The sequence below is a fragment of the Podarcis melisellensis genome (genome assembly GCF_964234715.1).
Source record: "Podarcis melisellensis genome assembly, chromosome: 9".
Classification (NCBI taxonomy): Eukaryota; Metazoa; Chordata; class Lepidosauria; order Squamata; family Lacertidae; genus Podarcis; species Podarcis melisellensis.
In genome coordinates, this window is record NC_138541.1 from 53,582,435 (window position 1) to 53,597,592 (window position 15,158).

The 15,158-nt window shown below is 41.9% G+C and overlaps 1 protein-coding gene across 2 annotated transcripts in view; it reads left to right on the top strand.

Moving 5' to 3' along the window:
* The window catches only part of KIT (KIT proto-oncogene, receptor tyrosine kinase), a 77,115-nt gene that overhangs the window by 32,282 nt on the left and 29,675 nt on the right, over window positions 1-15,158 (top strand). For both annotated transcript variants that reach the window (XM_081926509.1, XM_081926510.1), the window contains 5 exons: window positions 4,244-4,522; window positions 5,027-5,163; window positions 8,933-9,092; window positions 12,547-12,736; window positions 14,976-15,091. In XM_081926509.1, coding sequence (XP_081782635.1) covers window positions 4,244-4,522; window positions 5,027-5,163; window positions 8,933-9,092; window positions 12,547-12,736; window positions 14,976-15,091 — 882 coding nt within the window. The remainder of the gene's footprint in view (window positions 1-4,243; window positions 4,523-5,026; window positions 5,164-8,932; window positions 9,093-12,546; window positions 12,737-14,975; window positions 15,092-15,158) is intronic.

The following is a 15,158-nucleotide window of genomic DNA, read 5'->3' on the forward strand; positions in this document are numbered from 1 at the left end:
GTCCTCAAGATGTTTCTGAACTGCAACTTCCAGCAGCCATAGTCAGCATGGCTAATAGTAAGGGATGGTGGGTGTCATTGTCTAGCATTATCTGGAGGGCCACAGCTTAGCCATCCCTGAGCTGTAGGGTCAGAGAACTTACTTGTAGCATTACCTACCACAAGTAAATTATTGGATCCTGCAGTTGGGGGCCAGAGTCCTTTGCATCTCTCTTCATTATTCATTCCTGATCATGTGGCTACTGCTGTGTCTCCTCTCTTTCAGGATAATCAGGCACAGTTTTTTCTCATTGTCATTTGATGAGAAACCCCATAGTTTCTATGAAGAAGTATCTGCTCTGCCGATTTCCTTAAGTGAGCCACTTTAGGGATTTCTGTACACTTTGTTGACTAGATGTCAAAAGGAGCTGACTCCATTGACAAACATTGCAATGGAGGTAATGCCAAAAGGTACTGGAGTTCATCTCGGCAGTGAAATACCTGTGATGGTTGATTCACACATGCGTATGATCTAGTAAGGTTGTAGCCATCAAGTGTTGAAGATGTACATCTGAACAAACACTGAGGTCCAGGTGGAAACTGCTGAACCAATGAACCCTTCCCAGTAGTTTTGACCTCGGTATTTATAGGGTTTTAAACCAAGGATCAACGCTGAAACTTGTTTTGAAGGATAAAACTCAGTATATATGATAGTTGTCAGAGGCACATCTGAGCAGCATGCTTTCCCCTTACTACTGAGTAGCCCAAGGCTGTTGCCACAGAGCTGAAACTGGAAGCAGAACTGAACTTCCAGTAAAACTTGAGGTCCAGTAACGCTATTTTGAAACATTGGTTTGGGGATTTGTTCTGGGCCAGAAGGCTCCAGAAAGATCCCTTTGAGACAAAATTGTTCCTGTTGTTGATTGGAAAGATGCCCACGTAAACCCCAAACATCTTTAGAATATCGTGAAATAAGGGGAGCTGAGGATCTGGAGTATGAGTTTCTAATGTGTTCTGGGCAGCTCTTCTGTGGTCCTTTATCTTACTAAAGGGATTTATGGAAGCACTGCCAAAAGCGAAGTGCATGTTTTCCCTAATTTTTATAATCTGCTTCTGGTAAAACTTAAGGACTGGTTCACACATGTGTACAGATCACTAACTTTTTCATTAATTGATTTTCCAATAATCCCGAAGGGCAGTTGAATGTGTGAACTTACTTCATGGGAAAACTTTGCTTCTGTGATGTGAGATGGTTCGAAACATCTGATTAGTGGTATTAGAACTGTGATACTACATTCATATATGTAAGACAGGAAGTGATGAACAGAAATACATGTGAACCAAGAATCATTTTTAGTAGTGCATTTCTGGTACTATTCCCACCACTGTCTGCAAGACTTTTCTGAGGTGCTTGGTTGTGTGTGCTCAGTTGAACAGAGAAATTCCTCTTCATCTATGGGTTGATGTCTTTGAATTACTTTTGGCCTTCAATTTGTTGATTTCTTCTGCTCTGTGAAGTTGCGCAGAAAGAAAATGTATCCATGCTGCCCATCTGTCACTGAGAGTTTATTTTCTTTGCAAAATGTTCTGTTTGTTATTTGGTGGTAGTCAGGGAGTATGGAGTGTCTGTCCTATTTTATTACATTTATATCCCATATTTATTCCATTGTGGAACCCAAATTGGCCTTTGGTTCCCATTAAGTCTCTCATCCAAGCTCTGACCAGACTAAGACCTGCTTAGCTTCAGCAAAGTGGTAAGTGTAGAGTGGCTGGCTGCTGCATCCCTGGGACAGATCATACGGGAAACTCTTCTGTTGGTACTACATCTCTCTCACTGATATGTCCCATGTGTTTTCATCATGCAGATGCTACCAGTGTGATGCAGGTTCCATCCACAGATCGGAAATCAATAGCCACCCCACATTAGTAACATAGAATCAAACTTTTCTCAGCGTTTTACCTCAAAAAGTACTCCCAAATGAACACAGAACGCTTCCTGCATTAGGTGGCTTCCCTGTTTTCTGGAGGGGGCAGTTCTGCACATGCATATAGATGCGTCGTAAAGCCTTTGATGGGAATAATGAATCCTGCTCATGCAAGCGCTGTGTGCCAATCAGAGTGGACTCAAGCCTGTGGATTGTGGTGGGAAGGGAGGAGTATGTCTGTTAAGGTGTTTTGAGGATTGCAGTAGATGGAATAAGCCTTTGCTACCAGTTAAAATATTTTTTATTAAAGTTCTATTCTGTTATGGAGGGATTTCCTAACACTTTCCGTAGGAATTTCTGTTTGTGAATGAGATGGAAAAAGCTATTCATGGTAATGTACTGAAGTGTGAATTTTACTGTGTGGGCTCCCATTTCATACTGAAATCTAAATAAACAAAAGGAAATTGTACTATGAAAGGAATTCTGACATTCTGTGATCTTATTTCCCCCATTAGGGCTTGCTAACACACAGTAGGATGAGCTGGAAAGCATAGCTAAAGCAATTCCATTCATTTAATTTGCTCTGTTCTCCTGGAAACTTAAAAATACCTCACCAGTTTCCAGAAGGAGACAATTTTAGTATTTCCTTTGGCCTCACAGTTTGCCAATAGTGAGCAACAACTAAGTCTGTTTCTGGCTAAAAACCCAATCTATCTATAGACTTAATTCAAAATCTCTCGTCATAATCACAGCGTTATAAGACTTTAATTTTGCGGAAGTTCTTTCTGGATGCTTTTGGGAGATTTTTCTCATTTCCCCCAAATCTGTCTGGTCTTAAAGTTAGTAGCCCTTTGAAGACATTAGGACAAATTGAGCCAATTACAGTCAGCTTCTGATGTGTGGGTACCACATGTGACAGTAAGAGGCCCACTGTAACAGAGAACTGATTAGCCAATGACATCAAGATCTAAGACAGGCAGAGAGATCAGAGATCTATGAGATGTTTACAAGAGTAAAGAGGAAAGGATGAAGTAGGTAGTAAAAGACCCCCCTTTTACTGGGGCCAGTGGTCAGGGATGATGGGCGTTGTTGTTCAGCAACATCTGGGGACCCAAGGTTGGGAAAGTCTAATCAGGAGAAATGTTCATGGAGGCTTTGAACCCACTCAGCTGACAACCCATTAGTTAATATCCTCATAATTTTCATTCTGTTATTTTCAAGTCATGAATGTCTGAAGTATACTTGGAGATGAATTTATAAAGTTTTGGGGACAGTCCCAGCAAAAATAAGTCCCAGAGGAGTTTTTTCTTGTTTTTCAGTTATGCAAGAAAGCATCATAATGATGATTAAAAATGGATAAGGATTCTTTAGTACAGAATTCTTTAATTGCCAAAATTTCAGAAAAAGGACATTTCAGTAGTTCCAAAAAATTCAGACTCTGTGACTGCCTGAGTCTGTAGCTCTGCTTGTAAAAGGGCTAAGTCCACATTTTCACAAACAAGTAGAATTACAGAGGACCACAAGACAATAGAATCCGACCAGCACAAGACTATTCACTCAGTATATTCATCAATTCTCAATGTTCAGGTGAAATACATATACCTCCTGTGTATCAGATGATGGGAGCAAACAACACTTGGTGGCTATTGCTTTTATGCACTGCGTGTGAAACTCCCATTGGCACCTGGCAGGCTATTGTTTGCTTGAAACTGAATCCTCGTAGCCTAAATCAAGGTGCACAACAAGCAGAAAAGATGCCTTACTCAAAAAGGTTGGCTCCAAATTTGATCAGAGTGGTATCCAACATTAGACACTGAGTACAGTAGACACTTCCTTTCTCCTGAGATCAGACAAGCTCCCTCCCTACTGCACTTCAGGTACCATCTGAATACTTTTTAAAGTTCCAGCAGGCATTTTAAACAAGCTTTTCCAATGTTATGGTTAATTTTAACCGATTTTATCTATTCTGTTTATTTTTTTACCTCATTGTACACCACTTGGAAAACTCGATATTAAGAGGTATATTTATTTACAGAAATGTTTATATACGCCAGTGTATCAAGATATATCACTGCAGTTTACAACAATTAAAAAATAAATAAAACCAAACAATAAAATCATAAACAACATAAATTGTTGGAGGGTGGGACATACTTGTGTGAAGATTTGTGTTTTACTGTGTTTTCAAAATTTTGTTGGGAGCCGCTCAGAGTGGCTGGGTTAACCCAGTCAGATGGGGGCGTATAAATTATAAAAGAAGAGGAGGAGGAGGAGTAATTGTTATCATCTTCATTATTTAATATATAGTCTTCAGGAAAAATGTTTTTGTTTTCATTTCAGATCCAGCGGTCCTGTTCTTTCATGAGCCTGTCACATACACGATGGAAGATAGTGATGCTCTCATTCAGTGTCCAGTGACAGATCCAGACATTTCAAGTTTCACTTTGAAAAGGTGTCACGGGAAACCTCTGCCTGGGAATATGGAGTTAGTTCCTGATCTTCAGAAAGGAATTACCATAAAAAATGTACAGAGATCATTTTCTGGTTGTTACCAGTGTGTGGCGTACCAAAATGGAGAGGAGAAGGTGTCAGAATTTATCACACTAGTTGTGAGGGCAGGTAATTCCTCTTTACTGGAATATCTAGTAAAACCATATTGATGACTGCTATTATTGTGTACAAACTTCTTCCTGCAGCTCAGGCAGCCATTATAGTTGGTATACCTTTATATAAGATTGCATGTTAACGAGGGTAAAATAATTAGATAATTATTTCTTTCAGGTGGTACACTCAGCTTCCATCAGTGGATGGAAAGGCTTTTGGGTTGTAACCTTATAAAATAGTCATGGAATGAGTTTCCGGATTATGCTTCAGTCTTTGCAGGATTAAATATTATGTGTGCTTATCTGTGCATGCTATATAGTGCCTATAAATGTTTTCATACTTTAACTAAGAGATGTACTTGGCATGAAAGAACAATTCAAATACATTACAGAAATTTAAAATACCTCTAGGAGGTCTAATATTTTATTAGGAGGTTAATAACTTTTGATTTTTTCCCCTCCTCTCTCTTGGAGGCACTGCATGTAATGAAAAACAATGCACATCTAAATTGTTTTCCAGTTCACAAATCCCTTCCAGCCATCTCCTTATCCAAAACCAACCAACTTCTCAAAGAAGGTGAAGAATTTGAAGTTACATGCACAATCAAGGATGTAGATAGCACTCTGCAAGCTAATTGGATTTTTCAAGGCAGCGCGGTGAGTTCATTATACCCCATCAGTCTTAACTAATGTACTTGAAAGAACAATCTTAAAAACACACCACAGGATCGCATTGGGGGTGCGTTCTTCATTAGTTATGACAAAACAGTATTCCTGAGAAGTGTTGTTACCCAGAGCAGTAGCCTTGACAAGTCTCAAATAAGATACCTCAGTGGATTCCTAGCCTTTCAGTGGATTTTTACCCTTTATGCCACACATGGCATGACAACAACCTACCTGGAATTGTATGATCTGTCTCTTTCCTTCTGACTGACAGCAGCTACTGGATGCTACTCACAAAAATTCTCATCTTCTTTTTAGGATTTATTTAAAGTAGGAAGTCATTCTCTCCCAGTAGGTACCATAGGCCCTCTTGCAACTTCAGATTTCATTCTTGCTTTATCCTTCTTCCTCCCTGCTTTAATACTTTTTGCTTTGTTTTGTGCCTTCTGGTCATCCTTGCGTTTTCATATTTTCAACCCTGCTGTCATTCACTCTTATTGTTTTATTATTATCTAGACAAAAGACCCAGTTTTGATATAAGCCCATGTCTCTGAGTGCATTTGAAGTCACAAGTGCAGAACTGCTTAAAAAAACCCACACACCCTGCCAGACCTCAGAGGGACTTCCATTTTCAAGGGGTGAATACATGTTACATGTTAATACATGAAAGGAACCTAACACAAACATACTTTTGTTAAGGTAAAGCAGGCTAGACTCTGAAGCTCGTTTGCTTTTTGAAATTATTGCACTGGGAACTTCTTAAATGTGTCTGTATGCTAGTTAGCATCCCAGGAACCATTTTATAGAGGGGAAACTATTCAGCGGCTGCCTAGGAAGCAGGCTTCAAGGGCAGGTCTGAATCATGTAGCCAGTCCGTAAGGCAAGGAGGAATGAGAGTTCAGGGAGATGAAGCGCAATGGCTTTAGGAATCGAGGCAGTGGTTGAGAAAGCTCCAAACTCATATTCACAGGTTGCTGCAGGTTCCTGAGGCTGGTAGTGCTTCTGTGAATTGCTGGCATAGGTGAGAAGCTGATCCAGTAGTTATCCCCGATCAGGGCCCTGTTATTCATGAGCAAGAACCAGTTCCCAGGAGTGGAACCCAGCAAAGTTCAAATGCATAGAGGTTCCCAGCCAAGAACTTTTTGAAGTCAAGCAAAGACTGCAGGCTGCTGTTGAATGTGGCCATGACTTTACCAAAGAGCAACAACGCAGAAAAGTAGGTCAGGCTTTAATTTGAGAAAGCCAGACACATGAGAGAAGACTGAATATCTAAAGCAGCACTACTACCGCATGAAAGGCCTGGATGTCAAGTCACAATGCCTCTGAAGTTCACAGTTCTTTGGCAAGGAATCACAGATAACAGTGATTCATAATCTGAATCTCAGCCTTCAGAGCTCCTCAATCCTTCACACACACAGACACACAAATTCATTCACTCCCCTGTGATTGTTCCTTTTGTCCTGCTGCTACTGTTACCTGGCTGTGGTGGTGTTTATTTCTATTCTATTTTTTAAATTTACATACCGCCCTTCACCTAAAGACCACAAGGGTAGTTTACAATATAAAATATGAAACATGAAAATACATACAGTGGTACCTCTGGATACGAATGGGATCCGTTCCGGAGCCCCATTCGCATCCTGAAGCAAACGCAACCTGCGTCTGCGCGGGTCGCGTTTCGCCACTTCCACGCATGTGCATGATGTCATTTTGGCCGTCTGCGCATGCACGAGCGGCGAAACCCGGAAGTGATGCGTTCTGTAACTTCCGGTCGCCACGGAGCGCAACCCGAAAGCGCTCAACCTGAAGCAGCTTCAACCTGAGGTATGACTGTAATGTTGTAAAAAACAACAGCAACAATTCCCCCTTCATAGTAGAAGAGTTGGCCTGTGTAACAAAGACCCAAATGCCAGGGGACAATAGAGCTACCTATAGCTCAAGCAGCGGCCAGCTAAAAATATATGGTGGGATTGAGGCTAATGGGGATTCATAGCAGGAATTGGAACCCCATAATGCTCCTAATAACAATTGTTGAGTGTGTCTAATGAAGGTCGAAAAAAGCTCTTTGGGGCTTAAAAATTACTGACCTGTTTTCTGATTTTTAAGGGGATGTTGCTTTGTTAACTGAGCCCAATTCCGATTTGAGCTTGGCCATCATGAGTAAGAAGTCGATGAGCAACAAGTAGGCCAGAGACAGTAAAACAAGCAGACCAGGAAGAGTCATCCAAGGGATTTGGTCCCAGTGCTGCTAGGCCCCTTACCTGTGTGGAATTGATTTTTATTTTATTTTGGGTAACACCCACTGTGCTCTGAATCACTGGTAGTGGCATATCTTGTAATTTAAGCATGCATGGAAAACTTCTTAGAAGGTCACGTCTAACCTTGCTGAGTACAATCCCACGGTTAATTGTCAACTGTTAATGGCAGTGATTAGAATATATAATCAGTGATTCATGTGTACCCAGAAAAGGACTAGGGCAGCACTGTAATGCTAGATAAATCGCACAGCCTCGGGCGGGGGGGGGGGATACGTCCTGGGTAATCTGTCCCTGGAGCCCATTCTCAGCAGAGCTGCTGACTCTTAAGTGCTTATCTGTTGGCAAATCGCAACTCACCCACTCCAAGGGTGAATTGAGCCTCAGCAGCATGCGGTCAAATATGGGACCTGCAGATGGGAGATCTGGGACAGTTCCAAGAGCATTATAAATTTTTCATACAAAAGCTTGTTTTCGTATGTACTCGGATTCATATTCTTTAGTTTTGTTTGTTCATTCTATTTCCCCACCCCACATTTGAATGAATCAAAAGCTACTGAAATATTGGGGAAGGGTTGATTCTTTCAGCCCTATTTTTAAGAAATAGTGTTAGAGGAGTCAGTCAGCTAAATTTGGAATGAGAGATGGAAGAGTATTGGCATTAAGCTGTGGAGTGGTAACACGGATTCCCTGCTAAATGTGGTTAGGAAACCAGGAGCCAGTTTCAAAAATTGATGCTCCCTCCCTTGGCCAGAACATGCATTCTCTGCTGCTATGGTGATGGTTAATCAAGCAGTTCATTGGTGCCCAATTCTAACCCTGGTTACTGCCAACCAGTGGCCGGTGGACCAGAATTACATGACCAAAAATTTCAATTGTTGGAGATCCAGGTTTCCCTGATGTGGAATTTTGCCAGGCCAAGACTGAAATCCCTCCAGTGCTACCTCAGTGGTGATGAAAGAGCCACTATAATGTCTCTGGACCACATGGGAGGAGACATTGATACGGCAACTTACCAAAGCAGTGTTTCTGGGAACTGGGGCTATGTCATCTCAGTGCTGAGAAAGAGCGGTGTTGTAGGCTCCGCCCCTACCGCATGACCCATGTTCCCCTAGTGTATTGAAGCAACATTGCAAAAAGAGAAGTGTTTGTAATGGCTTTCATGCTGCTGAGGTAAGACTGGGAAGAGTCTACCAAGTCTCCTAATTAGAAGGCAGACTACCAAGAATGTAGGAGTGGATCTGAAGAAAGGAAATAAGAAAAGGGAAAAAAAGGGTGGGGGGGGGAAGTGAGTTCAGCTTTTTTTAAAGAGAGCTCTGAGAATGTAGTTGTTTTGTATGGAGAGGTTCCAGTGACAGGTTTGTCATGATGGCTTATTATTCTGGTTTTAAGTTATGAATATTAATATGGCAAAGTTATAATTACATCTATTTTTAATTTATCTAGGAAAGATGCTGTATACACTGTATCTTGGATGTTAATTTTTTTCCTCTCCCCCTTGCCGACAGACTGTTACAGGGAGAAGCAGGAATACGGGCGCTTATGGATATGAAAAGAAATTAAAGCTGAACATCAGTTCAGTGGGAGTTAATGATTCTGGAGCATTTGTGTGCCAAGGAAGAAACACTTTTGGAACAATCAATTCCACTATAACCTTGAAAGTACTAGGTAAATAGTAATACTGCAGATATATAAGATGTCTGTGCCATGGGGAGAATATAACATACAGACTGAGATGGTTGGAAATATATAGATATATATAATACTATATTATGTTATGCCAAAAATCAAATAGCAAGTTTTGCAATGTGTGTACATTACAGTGTGAAAACAGGTGCCCTAGCATGTGGAAACAGAAAGTCCTGCTCCTGGTCAACAAAAGAGAGCACCCTTGGGTTTCCCTATGTGGTTACCACCCCTTTAAGAAGCCACTAGGATGTCCTTTGTGTGTACATCCAGCTGGCATAATACAAATAATGTAATGGCATGGTTGATCGTATAGACTCTGACAGAAGGATGCTAATCCATAGGAAAGGCCCATTCAGTTGACCCTGCCTGCATGACATACATGCATGTGCACCCCTTCATTGTGGGACTGCGGACATGTGTGAGCTGTTCTTGTTTATCTTGCCATTGCAACCTGGTTCCCTGACCTCATAAGAATGTCTTACGGGGGTGCACCTGTTCTGCAAGATGCAAAGTGTGAACTGGGCCTAAGACACAACTTGTGAGTGTAGGAAGTGTTTCTGTCCTTCAGCAAGAGTACTGCTGCTTTCAGAGGGGAAACTAGCCACACAGACCCACAAGCATATTATGGATGTGCATTGTAGGAATGCAGCACCCTCGGTCATTGTACAGTCTGATTTCTCCTATGCCATAGCCTCTATGCTATTTTTAAGTCAGGTATTCAAGCTTCGGGAGTTTTGGGCCCCATGCCTGCCTATGCAGGTTAAGAAGAAGCATTACACGGAAGTGACTCAACGGTTGGGTCAGAGCTGCTATACTGTACTTGCTTGCCAGCAGATGGGTCCCTGCTGCTCACTGGGAGTGGACAGGGAGGTTGGTGCAGTGCAAATGCACCAGTGGAACCAATTTGGTGCTCCTGCCAGTGCATGTGCACCACACCAGCTTTCCCACCACGTCACTTCTCTCTCTCCCAGTAGGCAACAGTGACCCACCTACCAGTAAGATAGCATAGCTACTTTTGGCGTTACATGCTACAACAGCTTGCAATCCACAAACCAGGTATTCTAATTTTTCCACATCTCCTTTAAGTCAGAGGGATTGTTTCTGGAAATTGTGGATTTCATCCATTATCTTTTCATCCAACTTTCCCCTGACCTTTAGTTTATCTTTTGGTTAGTCAACCTCGGCCAGTGTGTCAGTCAGTCCTCAGTTGACATGGAAAACATCTATGGCCTTACGCCATCTCTGTGCTGTAAATGGGTTTGGTATTGCAAAGGTATATGGCTGTGATCCAGTAATGCTCTCACAAAGCTTCATTTGCTGTAGATGACCAAGTAGCTTCGTGTAAACCATTTTTTGAATTGCACACTGCGATAGGCTCTCCTGTAGTATGCCAACCTGATTCATGCATAATACTTAAGTCAAAACATGACTTGGTGTGATTGAGAGAACATGTTCCTGAACCAAACATCATGGATGTAGCACCTCTCCCATGGTCTTGCTGCTGATGCGGTACCCAGGACAAACCCATGGTTTGGCTTAGCATTATGTCTAAACCTGGGTTCATGGTTTGTCTTGCTCTAGCAAGCAAGCTATAACCAAGGTTTTTTCACCTTATACATGAACTACACTACTATATCAGAGTATAGAATTGTAACCATGTTGCATCTTTATGTAAAGCGCACTGAGTACCATTGCAGAATGGGGGATTGATTGATTGATTGATTGATTGCATTTATAAATCTCTCCACCAAAGGCAACACACAATAAAATAGTTACGTACCGGCCTTTGCATATCACGTACTTAGGCTGAAATTCTGTACACGCTTACCTGAGAGTACGTCCCATTGAACTCAGTGTGACTTTTTGTCTGAAAGGGTTTTCGTGAAGAGTATACAGTGGCTGGACTTGGTAGCAATTTTTGAAAGGCTAACCTGGTGAAATGGGCACTGCAGCGGAGACGATCCAATTTCTATACATTAGCAGATTTTTTTACTCTGCAAATGGAAAACGCAGGAAACGAGTTCTTGTCTGGTAATTGACCATATGAGAGAGAAGCTGCTCCCCAAAGTGGGCTGGAGTGTGCCCAAAAAGTACATTTTAGCATGAAAGGTTTGATTTCCAAAGCCCGCTAAAAAGCCTGATCCATTGTGTCTCATGAACTCTAGATGAGTTCTGCCAAGCAGCCACCAAAGGTGCCTACATTGCCCTGTTTATTAACATACTTTCCTGAAAAGCAGCCCAGAGTGTGGGATTGCAGTGACATGTAGTACTTTTTAAATATTAAAATTACCATAAGTGCTAAACTGATGAGGAGCATATTCATGTACTGTAATTAGCAGGAGTATTCTGAACATGTCTTTATCCGTAATTGGCGAAAAGGGTGGGTACCCCCCTCCTCCTCCACCACCACCACACTGCTTCGTAGACCTTTTAATTTCACACACAAAATGAATAAAACCTAGCTGTTATATTGCAGCATCTCTTGATTCTGTGGATATTCCACTGGACCGAATTCATTATCCGCTCCATACACTTGTGTGCACTGTCCCGGAAATAGGATGGGAACACGGCACACCTGGGCAAAAAGAGATTTATTGATTGCTGGATGCAATGCAAGTTGCTGGTTCTGACTTTATAAGTGCTTTTATTTAAAGCATTTATATCCCGCTTTACATTTTCTGAAGAAAAAAAATCAAAGCAGATCAAAACATCAAATAGAATATTGCAAAATATCAGCATAAGACATGACGAATGAAACTCAGATACTGAGAACAATAAAGTTCCATATTTAAAGCGGTGGAATAAACAGGAAAATAAAATATTCTCCTAAACATAGAAATATATGGAAAAATAAAATGCAAATGTAGAATTAAAGCTTGGCATATAAAGCAACATTAATGGCAAAACAAGATAACTATTTCAAGAAGCTTTCTGTTTATTTGTACTATTGCAGGTTATTTTACTGATGACTCATGTTAGTGTGGTAGATGCATTTATTGTTTGCTGTTTTATATTTACGTTAATTGTATTCTTATGACGTTTTGTGCCGTGGGCTGCCTTGAGGACTTGTATATTTTTCAAGGGGTAGGATATAAATTAAATCCAAGAAATAAGTAAATAAATGAATAACATCCCGTGGACATTCACGTCCCACTCAGTGGCTACATCTAGGCCTGTCATGCAAAATGCCTGTACAGAAGTTCAGGATCCCTTTGTGAAGCATAGAGTTATTGTTCACCTCACTCAGTAAAATGTCATTGACGCTCAGTCTTGCATTTAGCTGATAAGACCTGCTTTTCCACAGGTTGCAATTTCTACCATACTTGTCAGTAAACTTTGCTTATTCTCTGCTGACCTTGGTTTAATTATACGCGGTTTTAAAGAAACCCAGATAATTATTATTACTTTTATCTTTCCGTATGACAACCACCAGGTAAAGGATATGTCAATTTATCAACTTCGGCAAACACAACAGTAAATGTAAATGATGGAGAAAATCTGGATTTAATCGTGTCGTATGAGGCATATCCAAAGCCAGAAGAAGAAGTATGGATGTATATGAATGAAACCTTGCAAAATTCATCCGATCATTATGTGCGGGTCACAAACATAGACAAAAACAGGTAATGTAATACATTGCAAAGAAGCATGCTTTGACAAAGCTGCTGGGATCTACCCCTTTTCTGGGGAGGGAAGAGCACCCTAAATCTTTCTGACAATTCCCAGCTGCCTTTCGATATGATGTACAGGAAGGTATGTTTCGGGGATTTCCTACTTAGCTTACTGACTGATGACCACTAAACCCAATGATCAAACCCAGGCTAGGCTTGTTTGCTGGACTTCTACTGCTTCCTCAGCTTTCTGGACCCTCTTCCTCCATTGGTCTTAACCAGGGGTCAGCAAACCTTTTCAGCAGGGGGCCGGTTCACTGTCCCTTAGACCTTGTGGGGGGCCGGACTATATTCTGAAAAAAAAAAATGAACGAATTCCTGTGCCCCACTAATAACCCAGAGATGCATTTTAATAAAAGCACACATTCTATTCATGTAAAAACACCAGGCAGGCCCCACAAATAATCCAGAGATGCATTTTAAATAAAAGGACACATTCTACTCATGTAAAAACACGCTGATTCCCAGACCGTCCGTGGGCCAGATTTAGAAGGCGATTGGGCCGGATTCGGCCCCCTGGCCTTAGGTTGCCGATCCATGGTCTTAACCATGGTAGGCAGCTGCTGCGGCAGCAGGAAAACCAGTCAAGTCATTGTGCTGTTGCTGCCGCCACGTCTATCCTTCCACAATGCTTCTGGGGCCCCAACATAGCATTTCTGTGGACCAATGTCACATCAGGACCACAGAGGCAATGTTTGTGTGGAGTTGGTTTAAAAGGGTCCCAGTCACAACCACTTAGGCTCTGGTGCTCAGTGGCTGGTATGTGTGCCCTTGCCTCGCCTTGAGACAACTGCAGGGCCTGGATTGCTGCAGATGGCCTTTGGGGTCAGCGGTGGGCGCTCAGGGCTTGGACAGTTAGCAGCTGTGCCAACCTCTGATGCTGGACAGAGTAAGTGAGCTGTCATACTGTCATTATAGCCTGAAGATTCCAAGCAGCAACTCTCTTCCAGAGTTGAGGAGACACAGCCTTCTGCTTAAGGACACATTTTGATAACTCCCATCAGATATAAGGTGTACTTACCTGAGCTGAGAGAGAAAATAAGTGATTTGCCATAGCCAGGTTGATGGGTACAAGCCTACAGTTACCTCAGGAAAAGCTTGAAATGATGGTGAAAATGCTGCCCTGGCCTCCTTTGGGATATAAATTTAATTCAATCAATCAATTAGAGGGCAAGGTTTCTAAAGCAGATAGTAACAAATAGCAAATAAATCCAATGCAGCAGTGCCTAGCTTTGCTAACTAGCTGGTGAGTGTTACTAGATGCGTTTCTGTCCCCTCTTGGATCCAAAGAGTGCTTACAGTGTGATCCTACATGTTTGAAGGGACGTGGGTGGTGCTGTGGTCTAAACCACGGAGCCTCTTGGGCTTGCTGATCAGAAGGTCAGCGGTTGGAATCCGCACAACAGGGTGAGCTCCTGTTGCTCTGTCCCAGCTCCTGCCAACCTAGCAGTTCGAAAGCATACCAGCACGAGTAAATAGGTACTGCTGTGGTGGGAAGGTAAACGGCATTTCGGTGCGCTCTGGCACTCGTCATGGTGCCTTGTTGCACCAGAAGCTGTTTAATCATGCTAGCCACATGATCCGGAAAGCTGTCCGTAGACAAACACCGGCTCCCTCAGCCTAAAAAATGGGATGAGCACCAAACCCCATAGTCAACTTTGACTGGACTTAAGCCGTCCAGGGGTCCTTTACCTTTTCATAAGTTTATGAAGTAAGTATTACTGTGTTCAGTGAGGCTTGCTACCAGGTAAATGCACTTTGGATATCAATCTTAGTGTCATCTTAGCTACCCAACATCTCTCGGAAAAGTTAGTCTGAGAAACAACAACTGTTGATATAAAGTCTTAAGTGACTATTTGAGTGAGCTCCATCTTGAATAGGATGCAAAATTCACATAGCCATGCAGTATGAAACTGCCTGGCACTGAGATTTGCACATGCATCTGTACCAGAGTGCAAAAGCGATGGTCTTCTGATTCAGGAGCCTTCAAGCAGCCTTCTGTTGCCTTTGGCAAAGTGTGGTTGTCCAAAAGGAACAAGCAGGCCGGATTGGTGTCCTTGGTGGTTTTAAGATCCCACTTGTAAGAACAACCTGTTTAGTTTTTAAAAATGTCTCAGGATAGCAACTGGCCTTTCTGTTTGCGCTGTGAGTAATATGAGTAATAAAACTAAATTGCTTCCTCCTCCTCTAGGTATTCCAGTGAGCTTCACCTTACTCGACTGAAGGGAACAGAAGGAGGCGTATACACATTTTTTGTGTCCAACTCAGATGCCAACTCCTCTATAGCATTTAATGTCTATGTGAACAGTAAGTAGAAAAGAGCAGTCTGCAATATTTCTTTATCACAGTTCACTGCATTTAACAAAACACATTG